Consider the following 27,879-nt stretch of genomic DNA (forward strand, 5'->3'; position numbering starts at 1 on the left):
GGTGATTTTTCATGATTAGTTGGTGACAGAAGCCACTGCTACACTGCTTATAAAAGAAAAGGCACTAGTAGAATGTATGTGTTTCATTGGCTACAAATAAAAATCCCCGCCACCCCCCCGCCAAAGGAAGGCGTTTGCAAGTGTCTTCTCTTCAAGGTCATTTCATAGTAAATGATACTGTATTAAGAAATTAATTATTGACCACGTCGTAACATTTGCAATTAACTGATGTTTCACATTCAATAGTAATTAAGTTTATGCACCAGCAGAAGCCACCAACAGCAGTTGCATTATATGGCAAGCTGCATTATGTAGCTCACTAGCAGCTCTAGAACATATACTTCATAAATATTCAAACTGGCTTTCTCAGAGTGCAACAATCAAATGACAGTTAATGCAGTTTAGTCTGAACTTATCTGACTTATTAATTCACCATATATACTGCTGCTATAGGCATCTAATCTATGGCACAAGTATCCATGCCAAAAACTACCCCACCATCATTTACACCCTCCCCAGACCAGCTTCAACAAAAACCACTCTGGTGACCAAATCAGAGATGTCCAGTTACCCATTTTTACAGAGCTGCTAGAATCACCCACAGGTAGCAGTAGTCATCTAAGGATCTGATGAAAGTGTGTTAAAATACAACCAGTCACACACTGAAGGCTTGAACTGTAATTCCAGATCAAACTCTAGCAACTACACTAACAACATGAGCTTTGATCTCATGATTTGTGAGATCAGCAAACGTCTAGATAGAATTATAGTCCCAATAATGTGCAGGTGCTTGTTACTTATTCTCTATAAAGTAGATAAATGGTGGCAATAGTCAGCAGTAAACAAGGGTAGCTGCAGAGGTGCTCGAAACTGAGAATTTCCCTGAAGTCTCTGCAAGAACTAAGGAGCATCAAGAAGGGGAAACAGTTTAATCATGTAATGACTAGTGATCCATCTGCTGCTGGGGGACTGGGTGTTCTAGTTTTGAATGTCTCAAGTGATGCACTTCTATGTCTCTACAAAGACTATGTCCTATTTTAAATACCAGTCAGTTTACAATCAAAGGCTGGACATTCAAAAATGTTCAGCATTGGCCTAGGTCTGCTAAAATTCCCATTGACTTCTCTTGTAGCCGAGTCAGGTCAGCTTCCAGCTCTTTAGAAAGTGCCATCCAAAAGACTTCCCACGCTATGGAATTATCAAGTATTTTAAGTTAATAATCTATTCTTTGTTTTACATAAAAAAATTATTACATGCTACGAAGAGACTCAGCTAGTGCTGCAAGAAGCAGGATTGTGACATTTGTAGCCAATCTCATGTGATAGTGCATGATTTATAGATCTATGTTGTGGCCCTGGGCTAAAGCCCAAACTGAACCCATCAGCATGTTCTGCAATTATGGAATCCTCTGCATGGAGGTTTGGGGAGAAAAACTGTGTATATTATAACACTGACCAGATTACCACCAACCCAGTGCCTGTTTGGCCCACGATCTGCTCAGCACAGGATTGGGAAAAGGGGAGCATCTTACAGCCACCTTTGCACCTCTTTGATTGTAGGTCTAGCTCCCATCTGACCCCCTCAGGGTTGCTGTAATTTACCAGGGGCCATTATGGCTGTTGAGCATATCTGGAGTGCAATAGCACTTTGGCCACCCTGTTTTTCCCCAACAAACCCCTCTTCCCTGGGGACTCCTTCTTCCCTAAGGATATTCCCCAGCACCTGGTCTATGGCTTCTTTATGCTGGTTGAGTGGCACAAAAGGAACATAACACAAAGGATAATCTGGCCCCATGACTCAATCCCCAGTTGCCAACTGGAGCAGCCCAGAGTACAGGAGCAGGAACCATTTCCCACGATCTTATCTTCTATGTCCCGGTACGAGGGATGGGGTCCTCCTTGCTGACAGACAGCAAGGAATATCAAATGGTTCATCCAGCCCAAGGGCACTTCTGATACTGAACTATCAGCAGGGAGAAAATGGGGCCAGTAAGTCGAAGAGTCCTAGCCCTAAGTCAGTCATGGAAAAAAAAAATCAGAAGCATCATGAGTCTCTGAAATGTGCTTTTATTTATATATTTAAAAGGGGATCAGCAGCCCCTGTACTACAGTCCCTGATATGGGACAAGATATTGGTTAAACACTGAACATGCATTTCTGAAGCACGGATCTAACAACCACACCCACATCAAGGTCAGTGTTTGGACAAAGGCACAGAAATTCTGCTGATGCTGCAGCACATAGAAAAGGCATTGTAAAATTCTGCAGGCCACTTTAATGCAATGCAAAACCCCTCCCTCCAAATTTACTTTTCAGAACTGAAATAAGAATTTGATGCAAAATATAACAATTGGCTTTCTGACATAGAAGTACTGTAGCTGCTGCGTTTATTTTGGTGCAGTATAGTTTCAGATCATTATCTCAGTCAAATGTTGGAAAGTGCATGGCTCTGAAATGTCAGGAGTTTTCAGGATACCCCCTTTCACAAGGTTGTTATTGAAACTTGATTCCTTGAGCCAAAGGCAAATCCTTGCTGTAGTTGATTGTACTGAAAGAGAAACAAGAAGAATTTAGGAAATAGACGATCATTGAAATCAATTACAAGAACTGTTTCATGTCTACAAGCCTTCCTTAACGCATTTGCCAGTTTGTTTTAAATTAAAAAGCATGGCAAAAAGTCATTTTTACCAATCTCTACAGTGTAAAAATTGGGCAGCACAGGAGGATTGCATCCCCTCCCTAACTACCTCCTCTTCACCAGACTGAAGATATAATCCTCCATTTGTCTCCAACCAAGAGTGTTGAGGCAGACTGATGCTTTCAGTAGTAGAAGTAATTTGAAAGACAACTTCTACTTCCTAGTCTATACTATGTATAGGGTAACCAGATAGCAACTGTGAAAAACGGGACGGGGGTGGGGGGTAGTAGGCTCCTATATAAGAAAAAGTCTCCAAAAACGGGTCTGTCCCTTTAAAAATGGGACATCTGGTCACCCTACGTGGCCCTCTGCATACAGAAGCAAGGATGTTAGTTATTGGCATACATATGGTTCAGGACAGTGTGTGTCAATAGTCGCCCAGTAAAAATGGACATTCATAGAAATTAAGTATTTACCTAAATACTTGCCACTGTCAGTAGTGGCCTTACTCTCTGTAGAGGCAACCTCACAGATTTCCTTACAAATCAGAGCAATTATATTTTACTCAATCAAGTTCAAGATCAGGAAGATTGAAACGAATATATTTAAAAATATAATTCCTTCTATAGATGTCAGGACTTTCCCCTCTTTTCCAAAAAGGATGGGTATCTAGATTTTTGGCCTTGTATTGGATGTTTTTAATACCCTACTTCCTTCTTGGATGAATATATCTCTTCCTTGTTCTTAAAAAAAGGGCAGATTATACCTGTAATTGGTTATCTCCTGTTCTGTAATAATGAACTATTTGTTACAAAAATCTGTTGGTCTCTGTAGCTCTTTGGGCAGTCTCGCCAACAGACCACTGACCAATCTCTGAGACTGCTACTAGCTAGGAAGTTCCAGTAGTGTCCACACTACTGCTAAGGGACTATTCCTGCTGCCATGGGAAGTTAGCTTGTAAATCTTCCGTTGCAAGAGATCAACTTTAGTAAGTTTACCTGTGCATTTTTACATTGATTTGTATATAAATTATGTAAGCCTAGCTCTTACCAAGTGGACCTTCTCATGTACAATTTCCACGAATCACTGCCAGATTCTCTTCCACCACCAGTGTGCTTTTCACCACCTTACCAAAAAAAAAAATTATTACACTGCTGAGGGCTAGAAGCTCCTTTGTGGTTATTTTATGCTCCCACACTCAACCAAAGTTATATTTGTACTGTGGGGAAGGTTAGAGGGTTTTTTTAATAAGTTCAATTACAACTCTCAGAGGTAAAAAAGCTCTTTTCCTTCCCCCACTTTACAAGAAAAACAGAGACCCACCTCCACATACTCAGGCTGAAAATGCTGGCCTTCACCCACTTTGTCTCACTGCCTTCCTGTTGACAACTGTATTATGTGAATGGCTGGTTTTCATTGGAGAAAATAACTATGTAGTGTGAGAGAAATGCTATGGCAGTTTTATTTTGTTTTGTTTCAGGATGGGGAGGTTTAGAAGAGAGAAGTGCCAAAGGTGAATATATGTTTTACAGATCCCCTTAGGAAGAAGTTCACTAGCTGGCATGATTTGGAATCAAGTTTCAATAACAACATACATAGCGGTTCTCTAAAAGCCATTTTCCTTATGCATGCAGCAATTGGAATTTTGGTTTTAATAGTTTGTGCTTTTGTCCCAGTGAGAGGTTGTTACCCTAAGCTATGAGATCTTTTCTAACATACCCATCATCAAGGTATTTTGGGTTACCTTTCCTTCACAGCAATAAGTGTTCCATATGCTATCCTTTTATTAAATAAATATTTTTCTAAATGGAACAGAAAATTTGCCACTGGCCAAATTCTAGTCTCTGCTACACTAGCATAAATGCAGAGCAATAACATTGATTTCTGTAGATTTACAGTGAGGAAATTGGGCAGATTTTGGCCTTAAAAATCAAGTGGTCAGAAGACCTGAAATAAGCTATTCTTAAAGTGGCAATGCTGTGACTAGTCTTTACCAGAATCTATGCAAGAAGAAAATAGTATTCATAAGGGGAAAAAATCAAAAACGATGTTTGTTTGTTTTTTAAAAATGGAACCTCAGGTTTATACCATAGGCTCCATTGCTGTAGGATATGATCATCTAAAAGCATCATAAGAACGGCCACATTGGTTCAGACCAATAGTCTGTCTAGCCCAGAATCCTGTCTTCTGACAGTGGCCATTCCATCTGAAGCATCTGGCACTGAACAGAACAGGGCAATTATGGAATGATCCATGCTTTATAGTCCAGTCCCAGCTTCTGGCAGTTGGAGGTTTAGGGACACAGAGCATGAAGTTGTGTCCCTGATCATTTAGGGTAATAGCCACTAATGGACCTATCCTTCATGAACTTATCGAATTCTTTTTTGAACCCAGTTGTACTTTTGGCCTTCACAACATCCCATGGCAATGAATTCCACAGGTTGACTGTGTGTTGGATGAAGAAACGCTTCCTTATGTTTGTTCCAAACCTGCTGCCTGTTAATTTCATTGGGTGACCTCTGGTTCTTGTGTTATGTGAAGGACCAAACAACACTTCCTTATTCACTTTCTCCACACCATTCATGATTTTATAGATCTCTATCACATTCCTCCCCTCCCAAACATCTCTCTTCTAAGTTGAGCAGTCCCAGTCTTTTTAATCTCTCCTCATATGGAAGCTGTTCCATGACTCTGATCATTTTTGTTGCCCTTCATTGTATCTTTTCCAATTCTAATATCTTTTTTGAGATGGAGCGACCAGAACAGCACACAGTATTCAAGGTGTCAGCATACCATGGATTAATATTTTCTCTTTCATTATTGATCCCTTTCCTAATAGTTCCTAACATTGTTAACTTTTTTAACATCTGCTGTACATTGAGTGGATGTTTTCAGAGAACTATCCACAATGATCTTTCTTGTGTGGTAACAGCAAATTTAAATCCCATTTTGTATGTATAGTTGAGATAGTATATTTTCCAGTGTGCTTTACTTTGCATTTATCAGCAGTGAATTTTATCTGCCATTTTGTTGCCCAGTCACCCAGTTTTGACAGATCCCTTTGTAACTATTAGTAAAGTCCAAAGCTGATTGCCATTTTGAGTAATTTTGTATTGACTGTGAACTTTGCAACCTCATTGTTCACCCCTCTTTCAAATCATTTATGAATATGTTGAACAGCACTGGTCTTTGGAGGATCCTATTTACTTCTCTTCCCTGTGAGAACTGACCATTTATTTCTACTATTTTTCCTATATTTTAACCAGTTACTGATCCATGAGCGGACCGTCCCTCTTATCCCATGACTGCTTACTTTACTTAAGAGCCTTTGGTGAGGGACCTTATCAAAGGCGTTCTGAAAGTCCAAGTACACTATACCAACTGGATCACCCTTGTCCACACGCTTGTTGACTCCCTCAGAGAATTCTTATAGATTGGTGAGGCATGATTTCTCTTTACAAAAGCCATATTGACTCTTCCCCAACAAATCGTGTTCATCTATGTGTCTGATAATTCTTTTCTTTACTATAGTTTCAACCAATTTTCCCTGATACTGAAGTCAGGCTTACTGGCCTGTAATTGCCAGAATTGCCTCTGGAGCCTTTTTTAAAAATCAGTGTCACTTTAGCTGTCCTCCAGTCATCTGGTACGGAGGATGATTTACGTGACAGTTTACATACCAGAGTTAGTAGTTCTGCAATTTCATATTTCAGTTCCTTCAGAACCCGTGGGTGAATACCATCTGGGCCTGGTGACGTATTGCTATTAAATTTATCAATTTGTTCCAAAACATCAAGGTAGGAAATGTAATTAACATACCAAAGGCACCTCCAATTTCAGCCCCACTGGTTGGAATGTTGACATTTACAACACCACAGTCTGATCCCTTGGGCCTAAGAGCAAAGACAAGGTAGACAAACAATGTGAACTTCTGTAGTCACATGGTAAGGAAAAGAGCCAGGTGTCTTCTCGAAAAGAGGCTTTAATGTTGAAGTAGTAATGTTTGACTAAGTGTTTGCAAATTAGACAATCCTGTGTTTTAGAAAGAGGAAAAATATAAGAGTTATACCCAAGCCAGCGGAAAATCCTGCCCAAATCCTTGGTGAAGATGCTGCTAGAGAGACCTTGTTTTACTTCATTATTCCAAGCAAAGACCTCTTCTTCTGTCTGGAAGGAATTACATAAGTAGTTATGCCAGGACTACTGAAGATAAGCAGTGACCACCACAAAAAGGTACCATGAAAAACAGAATGCTAACTTAAACTAGTGCCATGTTGCATCATGTTAATCACGTGGCAAATAGCTGTACACCTAGTCACATATTAGCATGCCTGCACACACTGGTTGTACAGAAAGGCAATGACAAAGAGCTTCCCCCCTACCCACCCCCAATCTATGCAATAATCAGCTACAGTCCTGTATAGACTACCATCTTTAAGCCTGGGTGCTTTTTAAATAAGATTATAAACATAAACAAGTCCTGAGCTATGCAGTTATGCCAGATACCCCTACAGTTAAGAATCATAATAACTGGCCAATAATACACCTAATCAGAACAGTTTCATGAACATGACACACACTTGGGAATACTTCTCTCATTCTCCCTCTCCCCCTTGCATGCTTCAATTTAACATACAGGGCATATGCACTTTTGAATAACACTGGACCAAAGCTCATTTCACTCCTCCTTCTGTTTTTTGTTGTTGTTTTTTTTACCTTGAATTTCAGCACATAAAGAATGGGGGCAAATGTCTCAGTGTGCACGATGGATGCATTATGGAGAAGGCCGGTCACAATTGTTGGTTCAACATAGTTACCAGGGCGATTTAGAACCTTCAAAACACACAAAAAAAGTGATAGCCAAGTTATTACTTCAGAAAAAAATCAGTGTTTGGCTTAGGAACTAGGTACACGTAGTGCATCCCATTCAATAGTCTGGATGCAATAACTATATCTTGCAATGAGAAACAGAAAACCTTCCATGAGTAGCTAAACTGAACACACTGTACCAAATTCTACTTTGTAACACATCCAGAATAGAAGAGCAAAATGTATAGCATTACATATACAATTATACACACACAAAATCAAATTGCAAAGTGACCCTACAGACAGTAAACTTCCCTCTTCCCATATGTGTTGTGAATGGCAAGCAGGGAAGGTCACTTGAGTGGCTATGTTCTGAATGCACTGAAGGTGGAGACAAAGACTCAAAGACTTTAAGGCCAGAAAGGACGATCGTGATCATCTAGTCAGATCTCCTGCACAGGACCTCATCCACCCACTTCTGTAATGGGACCCTAACCTCTGGCTGATTTACTGAAGTCCTCAAATCACAATTTAAAGACTTCAAGTTACGGAGAATCCACCATCTACCTTAGTTAAAACCAGCAAGTGACCCGTGCCCCACACTGCAGAGGAAGGCAAATTCCCTCCACCTCCAGGGTTTCTGCCAATCTGAACTAGGAAAAAATTCCTTCTCTACCCCAAATATGGTAATCAGTTAGACTCTGAGCATTTGGGCAAGACCCACCAGCCAGAAACCTGGGAAAGATATGGGTGTCAGGGAGGAGATTGCAATAATCCAAATTGAAGTCCTGGATAAGAGTTTATTATCCTGCTCCATGGAGATGCCTACATGACTCAGGATGTCCTTCAGAGCCCTAACTCCAGTGTTTCATTGAGAATGGGAGGCCAGGGTTTGGAGGAGAGGGGAGTTGCTTTTCTGTGTGTGAAAATGTGAACTGCAATTAAACAACACAGGAATAAGGAAAGCAGGATTCTCTTTCCACAGATTGGGGAAAGTGCAAGAGACTTGTCCAGGGCCAGATACTGAGTTAGTGGCACAGCTGACATTGAACTCAGGATTTCATTTTCCCAGACTAACCTCAATTCTCTAAAACATGTTGCTTCAGACTTCAGGTCGAGCCATCCCCACCCACCAGTCAAGTGTCAGACTTGATAGACTTACATATTTGAAGCTCCTGACAGCTTCATACAACCAGTCAGAATATGATCTGGGCTCTCCGTCACCCACCAATCTGTGGTCATTTTTCTGATGCTCTATTCTAACAGCCCAGATAGTAAAAACAATCACCTTCCCGCCATACACCACAGAGCCACCCTGCTGTTCGGCTTGTTCCACTGCGTCAAGGAACATCATCACTGCTTGTTTAGTGTGGAGAGGCCCATACAGAGTGGCGGCTGAAAAGTAAAAACATATTATATATGGCACAGAAATCAAAGACATTATTTTAGGACAACTGTATACATTTCTAACATGCCTATCACCATGATAGCTGGGAAAATAGCCATTTAATATGTCCAAGATAAACAAAACAATTAGGACTAATTAGATTCCTCCTCCCTATTTCACAGCTCCTATTCTAACTGAAGCTAACTCAATCATTTTGTAATAGTCTTTTCCCTCCATAGGTAGGAGCAAATAAAATAAAACCCTACTTACAATCCAATGGGTCGCCAATGCGAATCTGTGCATAGGCCTTAGCAAGTTTCTCCACCACCTCATCATGGATGCTTTCATGCAAGAACTAAATAGAGTCACAAGAGTTTTATGAAACAGTTAGTAAAATATCACAGCTGTTGAAATTTGCAAAACTTCCTGTGTTGAGCTTTGGGCATCCCTGAAGAATAGGAGCTGTATAATCAACCTCAAGCTTTCAAAAAAAGCCTAAATAAGGCCTCAAAAATCATGAGACTTGCTTTAAAAAAAAAAAAAAAAGAGAATAGTTTTTAAGAGAGTCTTAATTTGCCTTCTGGGTCTTCAGGGGACGCCCAGGTCACATTTTCAAAGCTTTTCTCCACAAGGTCTAAGCATATTTTTTCAAATGAAAAGTTGAGAATACACACACACACACACACACACACACACACACACACACACACACACTACTATAACCTGGGGATTTTTAGGGAAAAAACCCTCCAAATATCATAAGACTCATGATAACATCGAGAGAGTTAGCAACAAAATGCCTGTTGAATCAGTCCCCAGTAATACTAAGAGAAGATAAATAGATTTAAAATCTAGTTAGCAAGTCTGAAATATTTTCTCTCACCCCATCCTACCCTACTCACTGGACTGAAAATTGAAGACATGCAGCCTCTCTCACTACAAAAGTACTGAAATTTACAGTAGAGCCTGGCTAATCTTCACATTTCAGTCAGTTTTTTTTTTAAAAAGAGTGCTGCTCCCCATCTCAAGTGAACTTTGATATCAAGTTACTGTTGTGAAGTCTCATGCTAAGATTCAAGAGCTTACACAAAAATCCAGTACGTAAGCTATCAATTTAAAACAAATACAAGTCAAAATAAATGGTGAAAACACACTGATATAATATTCTTGTTTTGTTTGCTTATGGTTAATTTGCAACATTCATTTACAATGGATTATAAATGTCTTTCTAAAGCTTCTATTGAGTTTGAGAAGAAGTTCCTCATACCAAAATTGCACTTTTTATAGTAGCTAAACAACTGACATCTGTAAGGATGGTGCAAAACAGATTAGTTTTTATTTTTAATTTGTCTTTGAAGTCTGAAGTGTAATAATTAGATAAAATATTTGAGCGCTGAACACATTAGTTTTTAGTTGAAGTTCTACTGAACAAAACCATAATTTGAGCAGGAAATATTCATCTAAAAAGGGACATCAGTTAAATTAGACTCTAATATTTAAATTTTGTTAAAACAAGCTTTTATACAAAAAATAGTAACAGAGATAGTCAAAACAATTTTAATACGATGGAAATTACTTATTTAAAAACTAAAGAAAAATCCCTATGTGCTATAATCCAAACACTGTACTACTTGCTGCACTACTTGCTAGCAGAAACTACAGTATATTTCAAATAAATGAAGATGACTGCCTTGGCAATGAAAGCAAAGTGAAATTCAATGAGTATAAAGGATGAGAAATGTTAGAGTTTATATTTTACAGTTTTAGCGTGATTGGGTATTTTTAAAAAAAGAAATGTAAGGAAATAGTTCTGGAACTTAAATCCACAGGTTAATAGTCATTTTTCCTGTCCCACTGGCTTTAGATGCATTAGAAGTATGGTTTAAGACTACTCCTGTTCTCCTTCATACTGGATGATTTAACTATCCCAACTGTACAATACATATTTACTCACCAGCCTTCTGGCAGTTGTGCATCTCTGGCCTGCTGTCCCCACAGCAGCAAATAGAGCAGAAGGGATGACTAGGTTAAGATCTGCATCTTCAAACACTTAAAGAGGAATTGAACATCAAGGTGTAAGTTATTGGCTTCTGGTTCCAAGCCCCTCTAAATTCGGTGGACACAAATTAGTCAACATAGTAAACTATATTAGGCCTTTCAGGTAGCACTAGGAAAGAGGTGAATGAATAGTGTAGGTTAAGGGCACTTTAAAACTAATTTCCTGTATGTATCTGGAATTAAGCACAAAGGTTTGGTTCTCCAGGCCACTTTGAACAAAGTTCCCCAAGCAACACAACTTGATTGTGAATCAAGAAACTGCAGCCAGCTTTCTGCATCCCTCCCCTCTCTATTCTGCTTGAGTGGAACCCAGATGGCCTGGCGAAACACCACCAAAGGGTGGTCAGATAGCATGGAGGATCAATGCCAAAGGGCACAACTGACTAATGCAGAGGATCCAGGACAGCAAAAGAAAATAAAAAAAATCATGAAGCAGAAAAAGAAGTTTAAAAATTAAGATAGCTCAAACTGGTGTCATACTGGGGTTTGACTGTTCAAAAAGATTTCAGACAGATTAGCCAGCAGGAACTAGGTTTACAAGATTATTAAATAAAAGGCAAAAATGATCAGGCATCTTTTACCCTGTCACCTAGACAAGACCATGACAACAAAAGGCAGTATGTTTAAAACAACAGGAAGATAATCTATGCTACTTCCTGCCACAAGACATAGAAATAAAACTTAAACACAAGTTTCAGAGGGATCTTTTATCCATTAGCAAGGTTGGAAATTCAACAACCTAAGAAGGCTAAAAGTGTGCAATAGAGGGGGAAAAGTATACCAGGACATCAAGTGTTAACTAGTGTGCATTTCTCCTGCCCCCATTAAGGTTATATCTACATAGCAGCAAGGAGGTACAATTGCCAGCTCAGGTAGTCATACATGTGCGAGCGTGAGCTAGTATGTTAATATCAGCGTGGCTGCAGTGGCACAAGCTGCAGCTCGGGTTAGCTGCTCAGGTACAATCTTGCCTGACCTGCTGGGTACAAACTCGAGCACCTACCCTGAGCTGCACCCTGTGCTGCCATGGCCACACTGATCTTGTAGCACATTAGCTCAAGCAGAGGTAGCCCGTGTATAGCTACCCGAGCTGCTCCCAGCTGCTCTCCAAGACCTTGATCCAACTCCCTAGAAGTCAATGGAAATGACTCACATCAACTTCAATGGGCACTAGATCAGGCTTTGAGATACTTAAATCTGAACTATACTACTGGACAACAAAGAGGGAAGTAGGTATTTTTCTTAAGAATGTTTTCCCAGAATTATATGCCTATTGGCTGGCACTTAAGTATAAATATATTCTAGAACACTAAAATCACCTACCCACCAATTAAAGCCATCCTTAAACATGGTCGTCAAGTGATATAGTTTATATCCCATCATTTGAATATACCAGAAAAATAAATAAAACCACACCCCCAAGGCCCAATACATAGACAAATGTTTCTTGACTTTCACTTGTATTTTCCTAAATTAGTTTGTCCCTCACAATACTGCAACCCCAGAACAGCAGTGCGCTAGTACACAACAACCAGGATGGAAAAATGACCATTCTAGACTTATCACCCAAGCAGAGTGCAATGCAAAAATAAATAAACCAAAGTTGGGAAAAGCAACAACTGGGAAAAATAAATTCAGAGATTACAGTTTTCAGTTAATAGAGAACAGCAGTAGTAGCTTTACTATTTTATAGGGTTTCTCAAGCTAAAAATTGAAGTCTTATGATCCAGTGTTTATGTTCAGCACAACCATGTGAAAAACTTGGGTGCAATTTATAATGCCCATCCCTCAATGCCAAGATCAGTGGCTGCCTGTTCAGCTTTTTAAGGGTGTTTTGTTCCACAGTGATCCCTCTGGCCAGTTAAGGAGAGGCACTGACATTCAAAAGGGATTTCCATTTAGTCCTTGACTGGAAGATGGTGACTAGGATGTAGAGCCTTGAGAGCTGGAAGGTAGAGGACTGCTTATGAGAAGGGAGGTGTGTGTGTGGAGGGGGAGGGATCATTGTTCACATATTATCTAGTCCTGATTCAGCAGGGTATTTCATGTGTTTCAAGCCAGGCAGTTGCCTAAGGAACTTATTAAATCTGGGCCTTCAGCTGTGATAACATTCACTGTATGCTAGGTACTTTCCATACACAGAAGACGACAATCCCTGATAAAAAGATTAGTCTACTATGAACGCAATATTAACATTAGAAATAACTTATATGAGAAGAGATTATTATATTGTGTATTACCAACAATGGCGTTGTTTCCACCAAGCTCTAACAGACTCCGTCCTGTTAAAATAAGTAAACAATAACGTGAGTTAAGAAGCTAGCTATGAGTAACAATCATAGACGGTCCCTGTACAGGGACCAATACCTTACTCCACGAATGCTCCCACTGAAACCAATGGTGCTACTCAAGGACTAAGGGTAACAAAGTCCAGCCTACAGTGAGAGTTTTTGCTTTAAAATTAAAACAAACAAACAAAAACAAAAAACACTGAAGTAGTGCAGCGTGTGAAAGACATGGACAATGAGAGAGATGATAATGAAATCAAAGGGGGATCAGCAAGAAAAATTAGCACTTGTGCTTATTTTCCTGGCAAGTGTCCTAAATCTCTAAATGTGAAGGAAGGTATGGCCTTCCATTCTTATTGAGCCCTTAATAGTGAAAGCTGCTGTGAATTCTATAGTTCAAATCAGGGAGTGACTGAAGAGAGTGAAAAATGCAACCCAAAATCCTCAAAGGGATCGAGGGATAGTGGCCCAAGGCTTTTGGTTTATATGGAGAATTGTCCACTGAAAAACATCTAGATGTTGACAATCGGGCATGGATCCAGGATTCCGCAACATTTCTGCAGCAGAGGCAGATGTCCTGATGATAACACATCCTCCCCTTTTCTTTAAAAAAAAGGGAAAAGATGAGGCAGCTACACTTGGGTCGGGAGAGGCAGTTTCCCAAGGATCATTTTGTTGACCCCTCCCAGAAATCACTGCTGACCACAGTGGCATTACCACATACTAGACAAGAATCAGGTAGATTCAGAGAGGCCATCAAAAAAACAATTTGCAGGCCCACTGAGTACAGCAGAGGCCAGATTTCAGAAGACTCTAAAAAAAAGTCCTGGATTAGGCTAGAATTAGCAGAAATGCTGCTTCGCTGCTGCACTTGTAACACAAAAGTTTTTGGTTTTTTTAAAAAGGCAACTGAGACAAGTTCTATTGTCAGAGTTCCCTCAGCCTCACTTCCTAAACAAACCAAACACTTAAAAGAGGAAAAAGCAAAAATTCTACATACTTACCAAATCTCTCTTGAACCATAAGTGCCACCTGCTTGCCCACCTTAGTGCTGCCAGTGAAAGACAGCAGGTCCACTCTCTCATCTCTTGCCATTGCTGTGCTACATAAGAGAACACGACTATCCTCAAAAGTGTGTACAATTGGAGCAAGTTGACATGAGAAATGTGTTTCTTAATTATAACTAGGGCTATGATTTGTCACAGAGGTCTCTGGAAGTCATGGATTCCGTGACTTGAGCCCGCAGCGCCTGGGAGCTGCAGGGTCTCCCCACCACCCATGGTAGCTGGGAACTGCGGGGCCCAGAACTCCCAGCCATCGCAGGCAGTGGGGGGACCCTGCAGCTCCTAGGCCCTGTGGACTCAAGTCACGGAGGTCATGGGCAGTGGAGGGACCCCACAGCTTCCAGAAGAGCCCCCAGGGGTGGTGTGGGGACCCCGCAGCTCCCCATTTTGTCATGCACAAGATAGGTCACCAGCTTCTATGAATTTTTCTTTATTGCCCGTGACCTGTTTGTGATTTTTACTAAAAATATGCATGACAAAATCTTAGCTTTAATTATAACAAAAGGTTACATTTACGCCTTTGAAAGCCAGGAATACAAAACAGATTTAAAAGAATCAAGTCAGTGCCTAACTGGAATGCAACTCAAAGAAGCGAAAGTGCCAGAATAAGTGTCATGTTTCCGTGTCAGATTCTAGTACCGTGCCATCTGCACTAACTCTGAAGTCTAACCCTGCCTACAGGAACAAAGTTTTAAGCACTTGTTTGCTGTTTGTACAGCACCATTGGCACGGCAACTAACCTAATGCTACCAGACCCAGGCTATCAACTACAACTTGGGGTGTACGGCTGCCAAGGCTTTAGGCACTTTGTGGGCTCACATGCACCTCTATGGGAGTGAACATCCCCAACTGGCATGCCCATAAAGGTTGTTGGGGGAAGGGATATAGCAGGGACTATACCCAGGCTGTATTCTTTAGGGCTGTTCAGAGAGTTTGTTAGATGTGGCTACAAAGTAGGGAGAGAGGGGAAGAATAAGAGTTAAAAATGGGGACAAATCCCTCACCAAACTAGAAGCTAGATTCACATTTTGTTATGTTTGTAGTAACATGGTTGTTCCTGCAATGGTCCATGGAATTATTAGTTACATATTTACAGCAGTGCCAGCAATGTGCTGGATGCCTTCCAGATAGTCAAGATAGGATGTTTCCTGTGCTAAAGAGTTTATGGATAGACAGGCATGTCCAAGTTAGAGGCAAATAAAACAAGGTAGATTCAATTGGTTCTAAGTGTAGTACAAGGCTCAGAGAGAGCAAAGCTATTTTCAAACTAGACTATTCCCATAAGCCACCCTTCCGCCATTCCCTTCTCCACAAAATGCAAGAAGTTTTGCCTACCCGATATCTGCTCCACCACATATCAGGGAGCAGATTGCACCAGGCACTTTGTTATCCTCCAGAACTTTGGCTACTATCCTAGAAAAAAAGAGAAATTTCTTGAGAGGCTGGGATTTGAGAGATCTCAGTCAGATGCATGTGAGAAAAAAAATCAGCAGTTACTATTTTCACTTTGTCTCAAAAAAAATAGACTCTTAATTTTTTATTTTTATCATCTGTATCAGGTGCACTGTTTATATATAAATATATTCTCCTCTCCGAAAAGATCTTTGTCCAGTGTAATAGTAAGGCTTATAACAAAATCCACATATTTAAAATATCGTGCACCTTCCAGGATGTACTTGGCAAAGAGAAGAGAGATGCGCATATAAAATCCCAATTATAGCATAATTCATAGTATTTCCTTTGGAAATTCAATGGAATTATTCTCGGAAGTAGCATCTAGCATGGGGGGGGGGGGCAGGGGCATACTCTCAGGAATGAATAGTAGTATAAATATTGTAGTACTTTCATTACTTAAAACAGGTTAAAGTGCATACAAGCCATCTCCTCAATGTATTGATAGTGTCATCACAGGTGTCACCGAGTGGCATTATTACAGTTGTCCAAGGTTTTTTCTCTTTGCATGTGAGCAAGTTTTGATTCTTGGGAAGACATGCTGGCTTTTTAGTTTTGGATTTGGCCAGGTTCTGTTTTGAGGCAACTTCAGGAGAGCGAGAACTGTGCAAGCAGCAGGAGAGTTTGCCTAAAGAACTAACACTAATCAGAGCCTGAAGTTGCTTCCTGAAATCTAGGCACTGGTGTTGGGCTGAGGTTCCTGGAAGACGGAAGCATCAGCTGCTGTTTCACAGTCTCACTCAGAATTGGTACGTGCACAAACAAAACATGTTACACTTAGAACATCACGCAGACTCTCCATCATTGATTTCTCCGACACTGAGAAGCTGAACTGCAAGATCCCAGACATCTGCTACTGCCCAGCAGAGGACTCAAAAAAGGGGCAACCAGGGGAACAAATTTATTCAATATACATTGTTATTGTCTGCATGGCAGGGGAAGGAGACAAAGCCACTCTCATCTCAGCCTCAAGATCTCAGAGACAAAGTGCAAAAGCAATTATATGTGCATATATTCCAAAACTTACTTTGTAACAGCTACGCTAATGAGGGACGTTGTAGGAGCACCTTTCCTTTAAAAAAAAAAAAATGCAAAATCATTTTCATTCCCCAAAATACCATATGCAACTCTTGTAATATGCAAGGAATCAGAGTTAGAGGTATGGCACAGTAAGCTTAACCAGACATTTTCAGATTTGAGTGTCTAATGCTAGATACTTAGGTGGAAGTGGCTCAATATTTAGAGGTGTTACGGATCCAGAACTTCTAGTTAAGTGAAGCTGAGCTACAGGTACCCAGAACCTTTGAAAATAAAATGACTTATTCGAATGCCTAGCTCTATGTACCCAATTCTTAAACGTCAACCATATTCTCTATTATTTGTATGACAGTAGAGCCTAGAGGGCTCAGTATCTAATTGGGCTGTTACAGTCATTGTGCTAGATGCAGTATAGACATGAATTCCAAGACATCCCCTGCTTCAAAGAGCTTACAGTAATATAAGGTAGAATAGAGCTTTTAAGCAGGACTTGAAGCCAACCTAGAGATATCAGAAGTGAAGAGTTTGTAAATGTGGGATGAATAGCAGAGACCTGACATTTCAAATACAGCATTCCTTACATGCCTGAGAGTGGCCTTACAAACATAACTCTGCTATGATGAGCAAAGACTACCACTATCAGCATTTTAGTTTAAAGTATTTGAGCATCTTACCAGAGGCAAGCATTCCCACAGATCATTGCAATTGCATTATTCCAACCATATACTGCTACAGGGAAGTTAAACGCAGTGATAATTCCTACCAATCCCACAGGATTCCACTGTTCTATAAGGGCATGGCCAGGTCCTGGGGGAAAAAAAAAAAAAAAAAAGACAAATTAGAGCAATTTGATTGTGTGTGTGTGTGTGTGCGTGACTGTTTTGCTCAATAAATAAAAAAAGAAAAGGCATGGACTGCAACAAATCTTCAGGATCTGAGACAGCCAAAGTTTGACGACTTCTGGGACCCATCTATTTTGTTTATCAGAAGTAGGTGGATAGTTTATCTTATCTTATTTGCAGTGATGTGGGCAGAACTCAATTTATTACCTTTGTATTGGCAATTGTAGGACATTTTTTAACACAACATAAGTTACTTGCTGGTAAATGCACCAGAATAGTTGCATAGTTATCAGAACAAAAACATAGCATAAGCTCTGCTGCATAATAGAGAGTATTTTTCTAACAACTGTTAGGACAGACACAAAAAAAGTCAATGCAGATAGCCTGCTAGGGAACAAAAGAGAGGTCAGTTTCAGCAAAATTGTATTAGAGCTGTCTTGGTGCATGGCAGTATCTTAATACATAGAAAGGGTGTTTACATTCCAGCTAGATGATCTGCTGAAACTGATTTCAATAATCCACAAGCCAGATATTTCCATCAAATAGCGTCATCTCATTTTCCGGCAGAACTTTAATAGCTTTAGTGAAGTCTATTTGTAGGAATTAATTACTCATACAATATTTGCTGTGTTACAGTTGTACTCTACAGCATGCTGGTAAACTAGTTGTAAGGAATAATCATGTCAGTTGGATAATGAGGGAAACAAAAGTACAAGCATGTTTCTTGCTGACTCATCAATCTGCAAAATTTAATTGTCAACAGGTTTCCCATGTCTTAGTGCAAACGAGCTAGATTTTGCTGTACTCATTCTATACTTTGATTTAGCGACTCTGTTAATGGAGAGGAACTCAGTTCTTAGTTACTGTATGTATGTAGTTTCTAACTGAGACAAGAATGGATGCACTCTGTAGCACCAAAACAGGTCATCACATAGATCAAACAAGTCACAACAGCAGATACAGTAAACTGGTAACTTGCATAAATATATAATCCACAGTGCAGTAATGTAGAACAAGCTCCATTATATCCAGAACTTTATAAATACAAATTTTAATACATGTGCTTACTTTCTGAAGGCAAGACAGGTCCACCGATCATTCGGGACAAGCCAACAGCATAGTCACAGACGTCAATATATTCCTGAACTTCGCCAACACCCTCGACAAAAATCTTTCCCATCTCTAGTGAGACCTGACCACATTAAGAACACACAGGATCATTTTTTAGACTCACATACTTTAAGGCCAGAAGGGACCATCATAATCATTTAGTCTGACCTCCTACACATTGCAGGCCACAGAACTTCACTCCTGTAACAGACCCATAACCTCTGGCTGGAGTCTTCAAGTCATGATTTAAAGACTTCAAGATACGGAGAATCCACCATTTACACTAGTTTTAATCTGCAAGTGACCCAGGCCCCATGCTGCAGAGGAAGGCAAAAAAAAAAAACCCCAGGGTCTCTCCAATCTGACCTGGCGGAAAATTTCTTCCCGACTCCAAATGTGGCAATCAGTTAGACCCTGAGCATGTGGGCAAGATTCTCCAGCCAAACATCTGAGAAAGAATTCTCTGTAGTAACTCAGAGCCTTTCCATCTAGTGTCTCATCACCAGCTGTTGGAGATACTGGGTGGTAGTAGTCACAGATCAGCTACTTGCCATAAATTTATCAATCTTGAAGTCAGTTAGGTTTTTTGCCCTCACTGCTCCCCTTGGAAGGCTGTTCCAGAAATTCACTCCTCTGATGTTCAAAATGTTCGTCTGATTTCAAGCCTAATCTTGTTAATGGCCAGTTTATATATTTTTGCTAGAAGCTGGGGATTTACCAGTTGGAAACAACAGAGAAGACACAGATGTATTGATTGATGGCAGGATGACTATGAGCTGCCAACCTGATGGGCACGTAAAAAGACTATTCAGTGCTATTCACCTTTCAATTCTCATATTAACCCCCATCTTCTCCAATGTAATGAATAATTTCCCATGTGGAACTGTATCAAATGGGACAGGGCAGGGTGCAGAACAGGGCACCTGCTACTGCTGCAGAGACACAACAGGCCAGGAGTCTGAGTTCTGGGTTCAAAGGGCAGCTTATCTTTATGGCCACTATGCACCACACTGCACTCAAGATCAGCCACACAAGGGGAAAGAGGTGCCCTCCTCTGTAACTAAGGGACGGATGTTGGAGGGGCACTTGAATGTTGGTGGATTTAAAAAAAAAAAAAGCTCATCTGTATCTGTAAAGGTGCTGGAGTGTTTTCTGGGTGAATTTCTGCCTCCCAAAAGGTTGATGGTGGGTTCACCAAAGACAAGGAGTGGGAGTTTGAAACTACAGCAACCATAGATTTCAAGCGGGGTTCTAGTATTTTTTTCCCCTTATCAGATTGAGAACCATGTAATAACTTCATGCTTTAGCAATTCAGAGCTGCATCACATGCTGTCTCTAGCACATTTTTCAGACCTCTGTCTGTCCACACTAGGCAGGAAAACAGTACTCTGCGTAAACACAGAGGTACCTAGCACACTCATTCCCTAATGGAAACTGCCTAATGGTCCAACAGCAGCAATCCTCCGACTTTTTATATCCTGCACCAGCACTTACTGAGATCCTTTCACAGACCTAAATCCCTCGTTCTCCACATCTTAGTTCTCACCATTTTTCAGATCACCAGAAAGAACCCATGTTGAAAAGCTCTGTATGAGAGGAAGTCTTCTTTCAGGATCATTCTAGCATCAATGCCCTGTCTCACAGAAAGGTGGGAAAGCAGCATGGTGACAGTTGAGCATGGTAAAGGTCTTTGTTTGGAAAGAGGACAGTTTCAGAATCACATTTTTTCCTGTTTTGACAGGTGTGTTGAGGACAATGCTCTTAGGGGAAGGGGAGAAACTGGAGATGACAGCGTGACCAGGAGCCTAGTGTAGTTTTAAGACCATTTGTGAATTAGAGGTATGATTTTTTTCAAGTGCTAGCTCCCGACTCCATTTAAGTCACTGAGAATTTGATGACTGGCTCCTTTGGGAGCCAGCAGAGTTAGACTAATTCTGAACACCTTTGAAAACCCCATCCTACGTTTATTAATTCATAAATATTTGTGGCCCACTTCCAGTAAACAAAATGTCTTAAAAAACTGAAGCAGTGCTTCCCACACAAGACACAAGTTACAACAAATACAGCTTTGTGAACTGGTACAAGAAGGAAGGAAGAAGGGACAGTGGAGGCAAAAGAAAAATATTGATCGAATTCTGATAGGATGACCAGATGTCCCAATTTTATAAGGACAGTCCTGATTTGGGGGGCTTTTTCTTATATAGGCACCTATTACCCCCCCCCCCCTCTGTCCCGATTTTTTACACTTGCTATCTGGTCACACTAAATTCTGAGCCTGAGAATTGTGATGTCATCACTTTAAAACTCTAAGGTAAAGTGGCATTATTTTTAAAATAGGGCACCAAAAATGCAGACTTCCTTTTTAAAAAAAAAAAGTTAACTAAATCTTATTTGTTACCACAGATCATTAGTGGAAACCAAAAAGTATTTAGAAGTTATTAAGACTAACAATTTCTCACTTAATTACACAGAGCTACATTAAAACCAGAGTCAAACATAATTTTGACTTTTTCAAATATGTACACGTTTCTCTGGACACTTACCAAGCTTCCCAGATCTTTGATTTTCTTTCTCAAGGCATCTCCAATCTGCCTCACTATTTCTCCACGTTTAGGTGCAGGAACCTAGACAAAAAAAAAATTTTTTTTTTTTTTAAAGAAACTGATTCAGAGACTAAACTGCACCTTCTGCTACAGGCACATGCAGCCAGGCCACTATTTACGTTAAGGGAAGAAGCAGCCAGTTACTGTACCTTTGTCCTCTCTCCTCCCACTGACTACAGTGGGATACTCATGTTTAATGTTAGGCTGAATTCTTGCTGAATCAGGGCCTCAAATAGAACTGCTCATGGGAATAAGGGTTTGCGGGTTCTGGTGCTAAGACACCATCATTGGCTGAATGCAGACTTCAAATTACTGTTCCCCTTATCCTAGTCCAGTATAGGATATATGAAATGTGGACCATTTTCAAACAAATATGAGGGACCTGTCAGAAAGTAAATTCCTCACATACCACGCTCACTATGCATTTTTACTGCCCTCCTTTGTAGGCCAGCCAGCCCTGATTTCACATAGTGAATTGTGAATATCTTGCTAGAGCCCAGTGTATAATGTACTTACATGGCAGAGCAGTTGGCAACACAATTCCCTATTTTAAGAGATGTCTTAAGCTAAACTGTCCAAAAAAAGAAGCCATCTAATCCTTTTGGTTGCAAAAACAACCTTCAAGAAGTGAGCTTTATGTAATCACTCCAGTAATATCTACCAGAGTCTGCAGACAGGCTGAAACTATAGTACTGTTGATATTAATGGAAACAATTCATGCTCAGCTGCTTATCGATTCTGAAGCCTACTATGAATATTTTAAACGTTAACCTTGTTAACTATATTTCACTGCTGATAATTTCAGCAGAAAGAAAGCTGATGAGCCAAATTCTCAACTAGCATAAATATGCTGATGTACACTAGCCAAGAATTTGGCCTGATACATCCAACAATGATGGATAAATATATTATTATTGGGATAAGAGCAGCTATTTTCTCTAAAAGGTTTCTGGGGTGAGAAAAATAATAAATTGCAATATCCATCTTCCCCAAAATTAAAAAGTTACCCAAGGGGAAAGAAGAATAGTGCCTTCCCCATTACCACAGTGATCAACTGCCCTGCTAGATATAAAACCTCCTCCATGGGCAGCTTCAGGGTGGCGGGAGAGGACAAACCAACCAAACAAGAAACATCTCTCTGACAGACACACACACCTTTTTCTTACTTAGCCCTGGTCTACACTGGGGGGAGGGGGGTGTCGATGTAAGATACGCAACTTCAGCTACGGGAATAGCGTAGCTAAAGTTGATGTATCTTATTTCGACTCCCCTCCCATCCTCACGGCGCGGGATCGACAGCTGCAGCTCCCCCGTCAACTCCGCTTCTGCCGCTCACCCTGGTGGAGTTCTGGAGTCGACAGGAGCGCGTTTGGGGATCGATATATCGCGTCTAGACGAGACGTGATAGATCGATCCCTAACAGATCGATCGCTACCCACTGATCCGGCAGGTAGTCTGGATGTACCTTTAGTTTTAAAGACTTCTAGCTTCCTTCCACTCTCTACAACAGCTTCTATAGTACAAAAACGCATTACAATACAAATGTCTGTGGCACACTGAAAGTTTGGAGACACATTTAAATGGTTTGCATTTTATATCAAATGAACACATTGGACCTGGAGGGCAGTGAGGGCTTGGAAAAGGTGCTGTATGATTATGAGGTCCTTGCCGCGCAATTTAGGTTTAAGGTATCATATAGGACAGAGGTGGGCAAACTACAGCCTGTGGCCCACATCCAGCCCATGGGACCGTCCCGCTCGGCCCCAAAGCTACCCCTCGCCCCTCTCAAGCTGTTCCCCCTCCCCCACAGCCTCAGCTCGCTCCGCCGCCAGTGCAATGCTCTGGGCAGCAGGGCTGTGAGCTTCTGGGGCAGCGCAACTGCAGAGCCCGGCCTGACCCAGTGCTCTGCGCTGCACATTGGCAACAGCATGGCTGGCTCCAGCTAGGTGGTGCGGCTGTAGCGCCGCCAGCCATTGGTGCTCCAGGCAGCGCGGTAAGGGGGCAGGGAGTGGGGGAACGGGGTTGGATAGAAGGCAGGGGAGTTCGGGGGGTGGTCAGAGGGCAGGGGTGTGGATAGGGATCAGGGCAGCCAGAGGGCGGGGAACAGAGGGGTTGAAAGGGGCGAGGGGTCCCGTGGCAGCAGTCGGGGGTGGGGTTGGATGGGGTAATGGGGGCAGTCAGGGGCAGAGGTTCCAGGGGCAGTCACGGGACAGGGAGAAGGGATGGTTGGATGGGGCAGAGGTCCCAGGGGGGCAGTCAGGAATGAGAGAGGGGGCTTGGATGGGCCAACAGGGGGCAGTCAGGGACAGGAGTTCCTGGGGAAGTCAGGGGACAGGGAGAAGGGCTGGTTGGATAGGGCAGGGGTCCTGAGGGAGGGGAGGGAATCAGGAATGAGAGGAGGGGTTGGATGGGGCAGTGAAGGGCCATCAGGGGACAGCGTGCGGGCAGGGGTGGATGGGGCAGGAGTCCGGGGGGGGGACGGGACATATAGGGGGTGGAGGCCAAGCCACAACCCCCTCCCCTAACTGGCCCTCCATACAATTTCCAAAGCCCGATGCATCCCTCAGGCCAAAAAATTTGCCCATCCTTGGTATAGGACATGGGGTCTTGATTAAGTCTCTAACAGAAAAGGGTAATTTTGTGGTTTCAGGGGTCCTTATCTGCTGTAGAGACACTTTCAAAAATATGAATAATCATTTGTCAACTTACATCTGCCCATATTTTCCATGCCTCTTTAGCTTTCTTTATTGTTTCTTCATAGTCCTCCAAGGTGGCCTAAATGAACAAAGATTTAAGGTGAGGGGAAGAGGGGGGGACGGACACAAAACACAAAAGTCACTTTGCTACTGGTTCCTTGAAGCTGAAATACAGAAGAGGCAGTGAGCATGACTCAAGCAGAATGGATTTTCTGTGGACAGTGCCGAATTGGGAGGAATCATTCTTTAGGAAAGTTATATTCTAAGCTACTGTGTTCACAGTGTGACATGCTGGTTTCTAACTGTGCTGACAAGATAGTTGCTAGAAATAAAAATTAAATTGGAAAATTAATATCATAAACAAAGATATGGGGAACATATCTACTATCCTAGCCAAAGTTTACAGTTTAAATAAAGTTTTCCTTCAGCTGTATTCCCCTTGGGAAAAAAATCATGGGAATACACATAGCCCATTTAGTGACATTTTGCTTTATTATTGTAAATCCCACTATTTATTATTATTACTATTTTTATTTTGTATTAAAAGTATTGCAGAATATCTACCCTCCCAGCTTCACTCCTTTGTACCCAGCCCATCCACACTGGATCTATGAAGCCTGAAACCCTTAGAGGGTGGGGGAATAAAGAGAATAGGCTAACAAGCCCTCTCTCTCCCATGCTATATGTCCTCCATCTGGATCTACTGGTTTGTGCTCACCTCACCTATGGGACCAGAAGGGCAGCATTTGAGCTTAAGGGTATGTCTACACTGAAAGAAAAAAAGAGTGGGGAGGGTCATCTTAACTAGGGTTAGGTAACCCATGTTAGCTAACCCAGGTTAAAACAGTAGCGGAAACAAAGCAACTCTGCTTTTTAACTTGGGTTAGCAAGAGTTAAAGCCTAAGGGAAACTTGGGTTGAACTCGAGCTGTGAACCTGAGTTAGCTGAGCTGCTGTCTTCACTGATATTTTAACCAGAGCTAACCTATGTTAAGAATACCCTGTTTTTCTTTTCCCCACAATATAGACATACATTTTTTATGTTGTTTTTGTAATAAAGGGGGTAGAAATTTAGTTAAGCACCACAGCACGGAAGTTGTCCAAACTATATTATGCAAATATAGTTGACCAGTGAAATTGTGAAGACTCTTGTTCCATGTCATTGTTGCTATGCAGTGAAACCATGAAGAGAAATGTCAGTTTCAGATACTTGGATGAGAAAGTTATGAACAGAAGCAACAGGCACTAGAGCTAGTCACAAAATGGGGGATGTAAGGGAAGCTCCTAACTCCTTAAAAAAGATTATGGGAAGGGAGAGCAGCAGAATCTCCTCCTTTTCTGTAGCACCTCCAAGACTAGAGAGAGACTGAATAGCAAAATTGTTACCTTCCCTCCAAAAGACAGGCAGGAGGTTGGGGAGGGAGGGAGAGACCATTGCAGCCACCCAAGAGCTTCACATTTACCAACCAGCCACCTGATTGCCAGACTAATATGGGTAGAGGACCCAGAGACAGCAACTTGATCAGAATTTCATCTCCCTCTCCTTCCTAGCAGCTGGGGTGGAGGACTGGCCTTCTCACCAGGGTGTTGGACTTTATTTTCCAAATTAGCCTTTGGCTACCATGTGCCTTTTTTGATCCCTTGCTCTAAGTAGGCACCAGAAAGATAAAAGACAAACTTACCTGTCGCACACTTGCTATTGGCTCAGCATTAGCTGGGCAATATGTTGTCACAATCTAAAGAGAGAATATTTTACAATCAGGTTAGAAATATGCACAACTAGGGGGAAATGGTGGTGTGTATTGGATGGAGAGGGTATGATATCTAGGGTATTAAGACAGTTTTTTTTATGCAAAAAGGAATAAGTAATAATGCAAACACATACAAAAAACACAATAAACACAAAGCGTGTCAGAAAAAAATACACCACTCAAGGAGCAACAAGATAACATCGCCCTACAAAGGAGGCAAGCCAAATAATGCATACGGAAAGCTGGAGCCTAAAGAGATTGCCACATACAAACTTGTGGTTATTCAACCCTAGTGACTATTAACTTCAGAGAGCCTATAATGGGGGATGGGGCAGACAAACATTTCTACTTTGCTCTCCCACTGAAAATTCTTTTGCACAAAACCAATAACTTTATAGCTGTCCGACTGCAACATAGTTAACAAGTTTCTTCCTTTTTTCGGCAGCATATTGATTTCAGGCGCCTCCAGCTTTTGGCAGCAGCTCGGTTGTCCTAATCCAGAAAGTCAGCAACTCTTAATCAATGCCACTGGTTCAGGGTTCCTCGAGCTACAAACCTACCTCTCCTCTTCCTCCCCAGATCCCATTATACACGCCTTCATTTTCTTCTTTCAGTCCCAGGTCTTTCAACCACGCATACTGGGGCTGATTGATCAGCAAAGTAGACATAAATGCAGCAGGCCTCTTACAAGATGCTAAAATTCTCTTCCTCAGTAAAACGTGTCTGGAGAGAGCAAAGCTTAGCCGCAGCATAATGAACAGAAGCTGTATTACAAGCAGACAAACCTACTGGAAGCAGTCAGCAATACGTAGCCCTGATCCGCCCCCAAACTCTGGGAGACATGATTGGTGAATTCAGGGGTCTGCCCACATTCTTGGTCCGGGGGGGTTATTCAGCGAGATTGTCAAGACGAGTTGTTCCTCCAACTATCGATACATGAGAGAGTTTATTCTTACAGGAAATAACATATCCTTTTTACAGACCGGCTAGTGAAAGAGGGAGCGAATGAATTAGTTACTGCCATCTAGTGTATGAAGAAATCAATGCTACAGGCACCAAGCTGGGGGATTCAAGGAACCCCTTCTGTGCAAGGAGGCGTGTTTGTTTCACTGTGCAATGAAATGTATTTTTAATTTTGCAGTAGAGAATGTTAAACTATGTAGCTTCCTTTTTTTTCGTCAACGTGAGGCTATTACAAGAAGTCATTTGAGAACTCTGAGACAGCAAAACCCTCTGAAGCCTGAGTTCATAGAATCTCAGAGTTGGAAGGGACCTGAGGAAGTCATCTAGTTTTGGAGCTGCACTACATTCTGTAGCTCAAAGGAGATAAAACACAGTAATCTATCAGTATCCAGGCTGCAAATCAAGATCCACTCCAAAATATTTCACAAGGAAAAGATGCCATCGTAGAAAAGAACAGGGCAGCCACAACTGAAAAGTGCCAGAGTCCTGGAGTACTGTCATGCTGAAAGCTCCCAGGTCTGGTTTCCCCTGGCTTCTGTTGGCACACAAGATTACTGCTCTCTGGCAATATTTAGAAGATCTCTAATCAGTTCCCCTCCATCTGTTGATACCTGGTTTCCCCTGCATACAGTCCTTGAAACAGGTTAATACAAATGGGAAAGGGCTGCTGTCTGCTGATCACTTGTCAGATTGCTTCTTTCTCCTTTTGCAGTGCTACCAGACTATCAGTCTTTCACAGTCCCAAGAAAAGGTGTACATAGTCCTTTGAAAGGACTTCTAGTAAAACATCAAGTTTACATCTGTTTCTTCTCCAACAGATCTCTTTAGAAGGGCTATGGCAAAAAGGTTCAGAAGTGACTACTGTTTTGGGGTGCCATTTTAATATGTCTGACTGGAGACACCTTGAAGTTAATATTCATAGGAGCTGTGCTGTGAAGTCAGTGGCAGCTGAGGGATTCAAAATCAGCATCCACCTTTAAAAATGTTGGACTAAACCTGTAAGCCCTAAGCTTCTGCCTCACTACATCTCCCTTGAAGCTTTACCCTCCAACCATGAAAATATGGGAACTGACTCCACTCTTGCTCTAGTTCCACAGCTTTATCGGCAACCACAGCACTGCTCACTCAGACTTTTTGGGGCTACCTGCTCTAGCTCTGTGGCACCTTTAGGTTGTCTCCATT

General features: G+C 41.5%; 1 protein-coding gene across 1 annotated transcript; it reads right to left on the minus strand.

The window, feature by feature from the left end:
• Positions 1–2,050: 2,050 nt before the first annotated feature.
• Positions 2,051–26,513, minus strand: ALDH7A1 (aldehyde dehydrogenase 7 family member A1). The gene is made up of 18 exons (XM_039544944.1): positions 26,295–26,513; positions 25,666–25,719; positions 23,998–24,063; positions 21,229–21,309; positions 18,644–18,767; positions 17,408–17,540; positions 16,723–16,767; positions 15,579–15,656; positions 14,184–14,281; positions 13,132–13,173; positions 10,788–10,882; positions 9,104–9,188; positions 8,735–8,841; positions 7,354–7,470; positions 6,707–6,804; positions 6,457–6,530; positions 3,688–3,763; positions 2,051–2,547 (listed from the first exon to the last, which is right to left on the minus strand). Exons 1-18 carry the CDS (start codon positions 26,484–26,486, stop codon positions 2,493–2,495), a joined length of 1,620 nt encoding a protein of 539 aa, XP_039400878.1. The 5' UTR covers positions 26,487–26,513; the 3' UTR covers positions 2,051–2,492.
• Between the last annotated feature and the right edge of the window lie 1,366 nt (positions 26,514–27,879).

This window comes from Mauremys reevesii, linkage group 6, assembly GCF_016161935.1.
Source record: "Mauremys reevesii isolate NIE-2019 linkage group 6, ASM1616193v1, whole genome shotgun sequence".
NCBI classification, from domain to species: domain Eukaryota; kingdom Metazoa; phylum Chordata; order Testudines; family Geoemydidae; genus Mauremys; species Mauremys reevesii.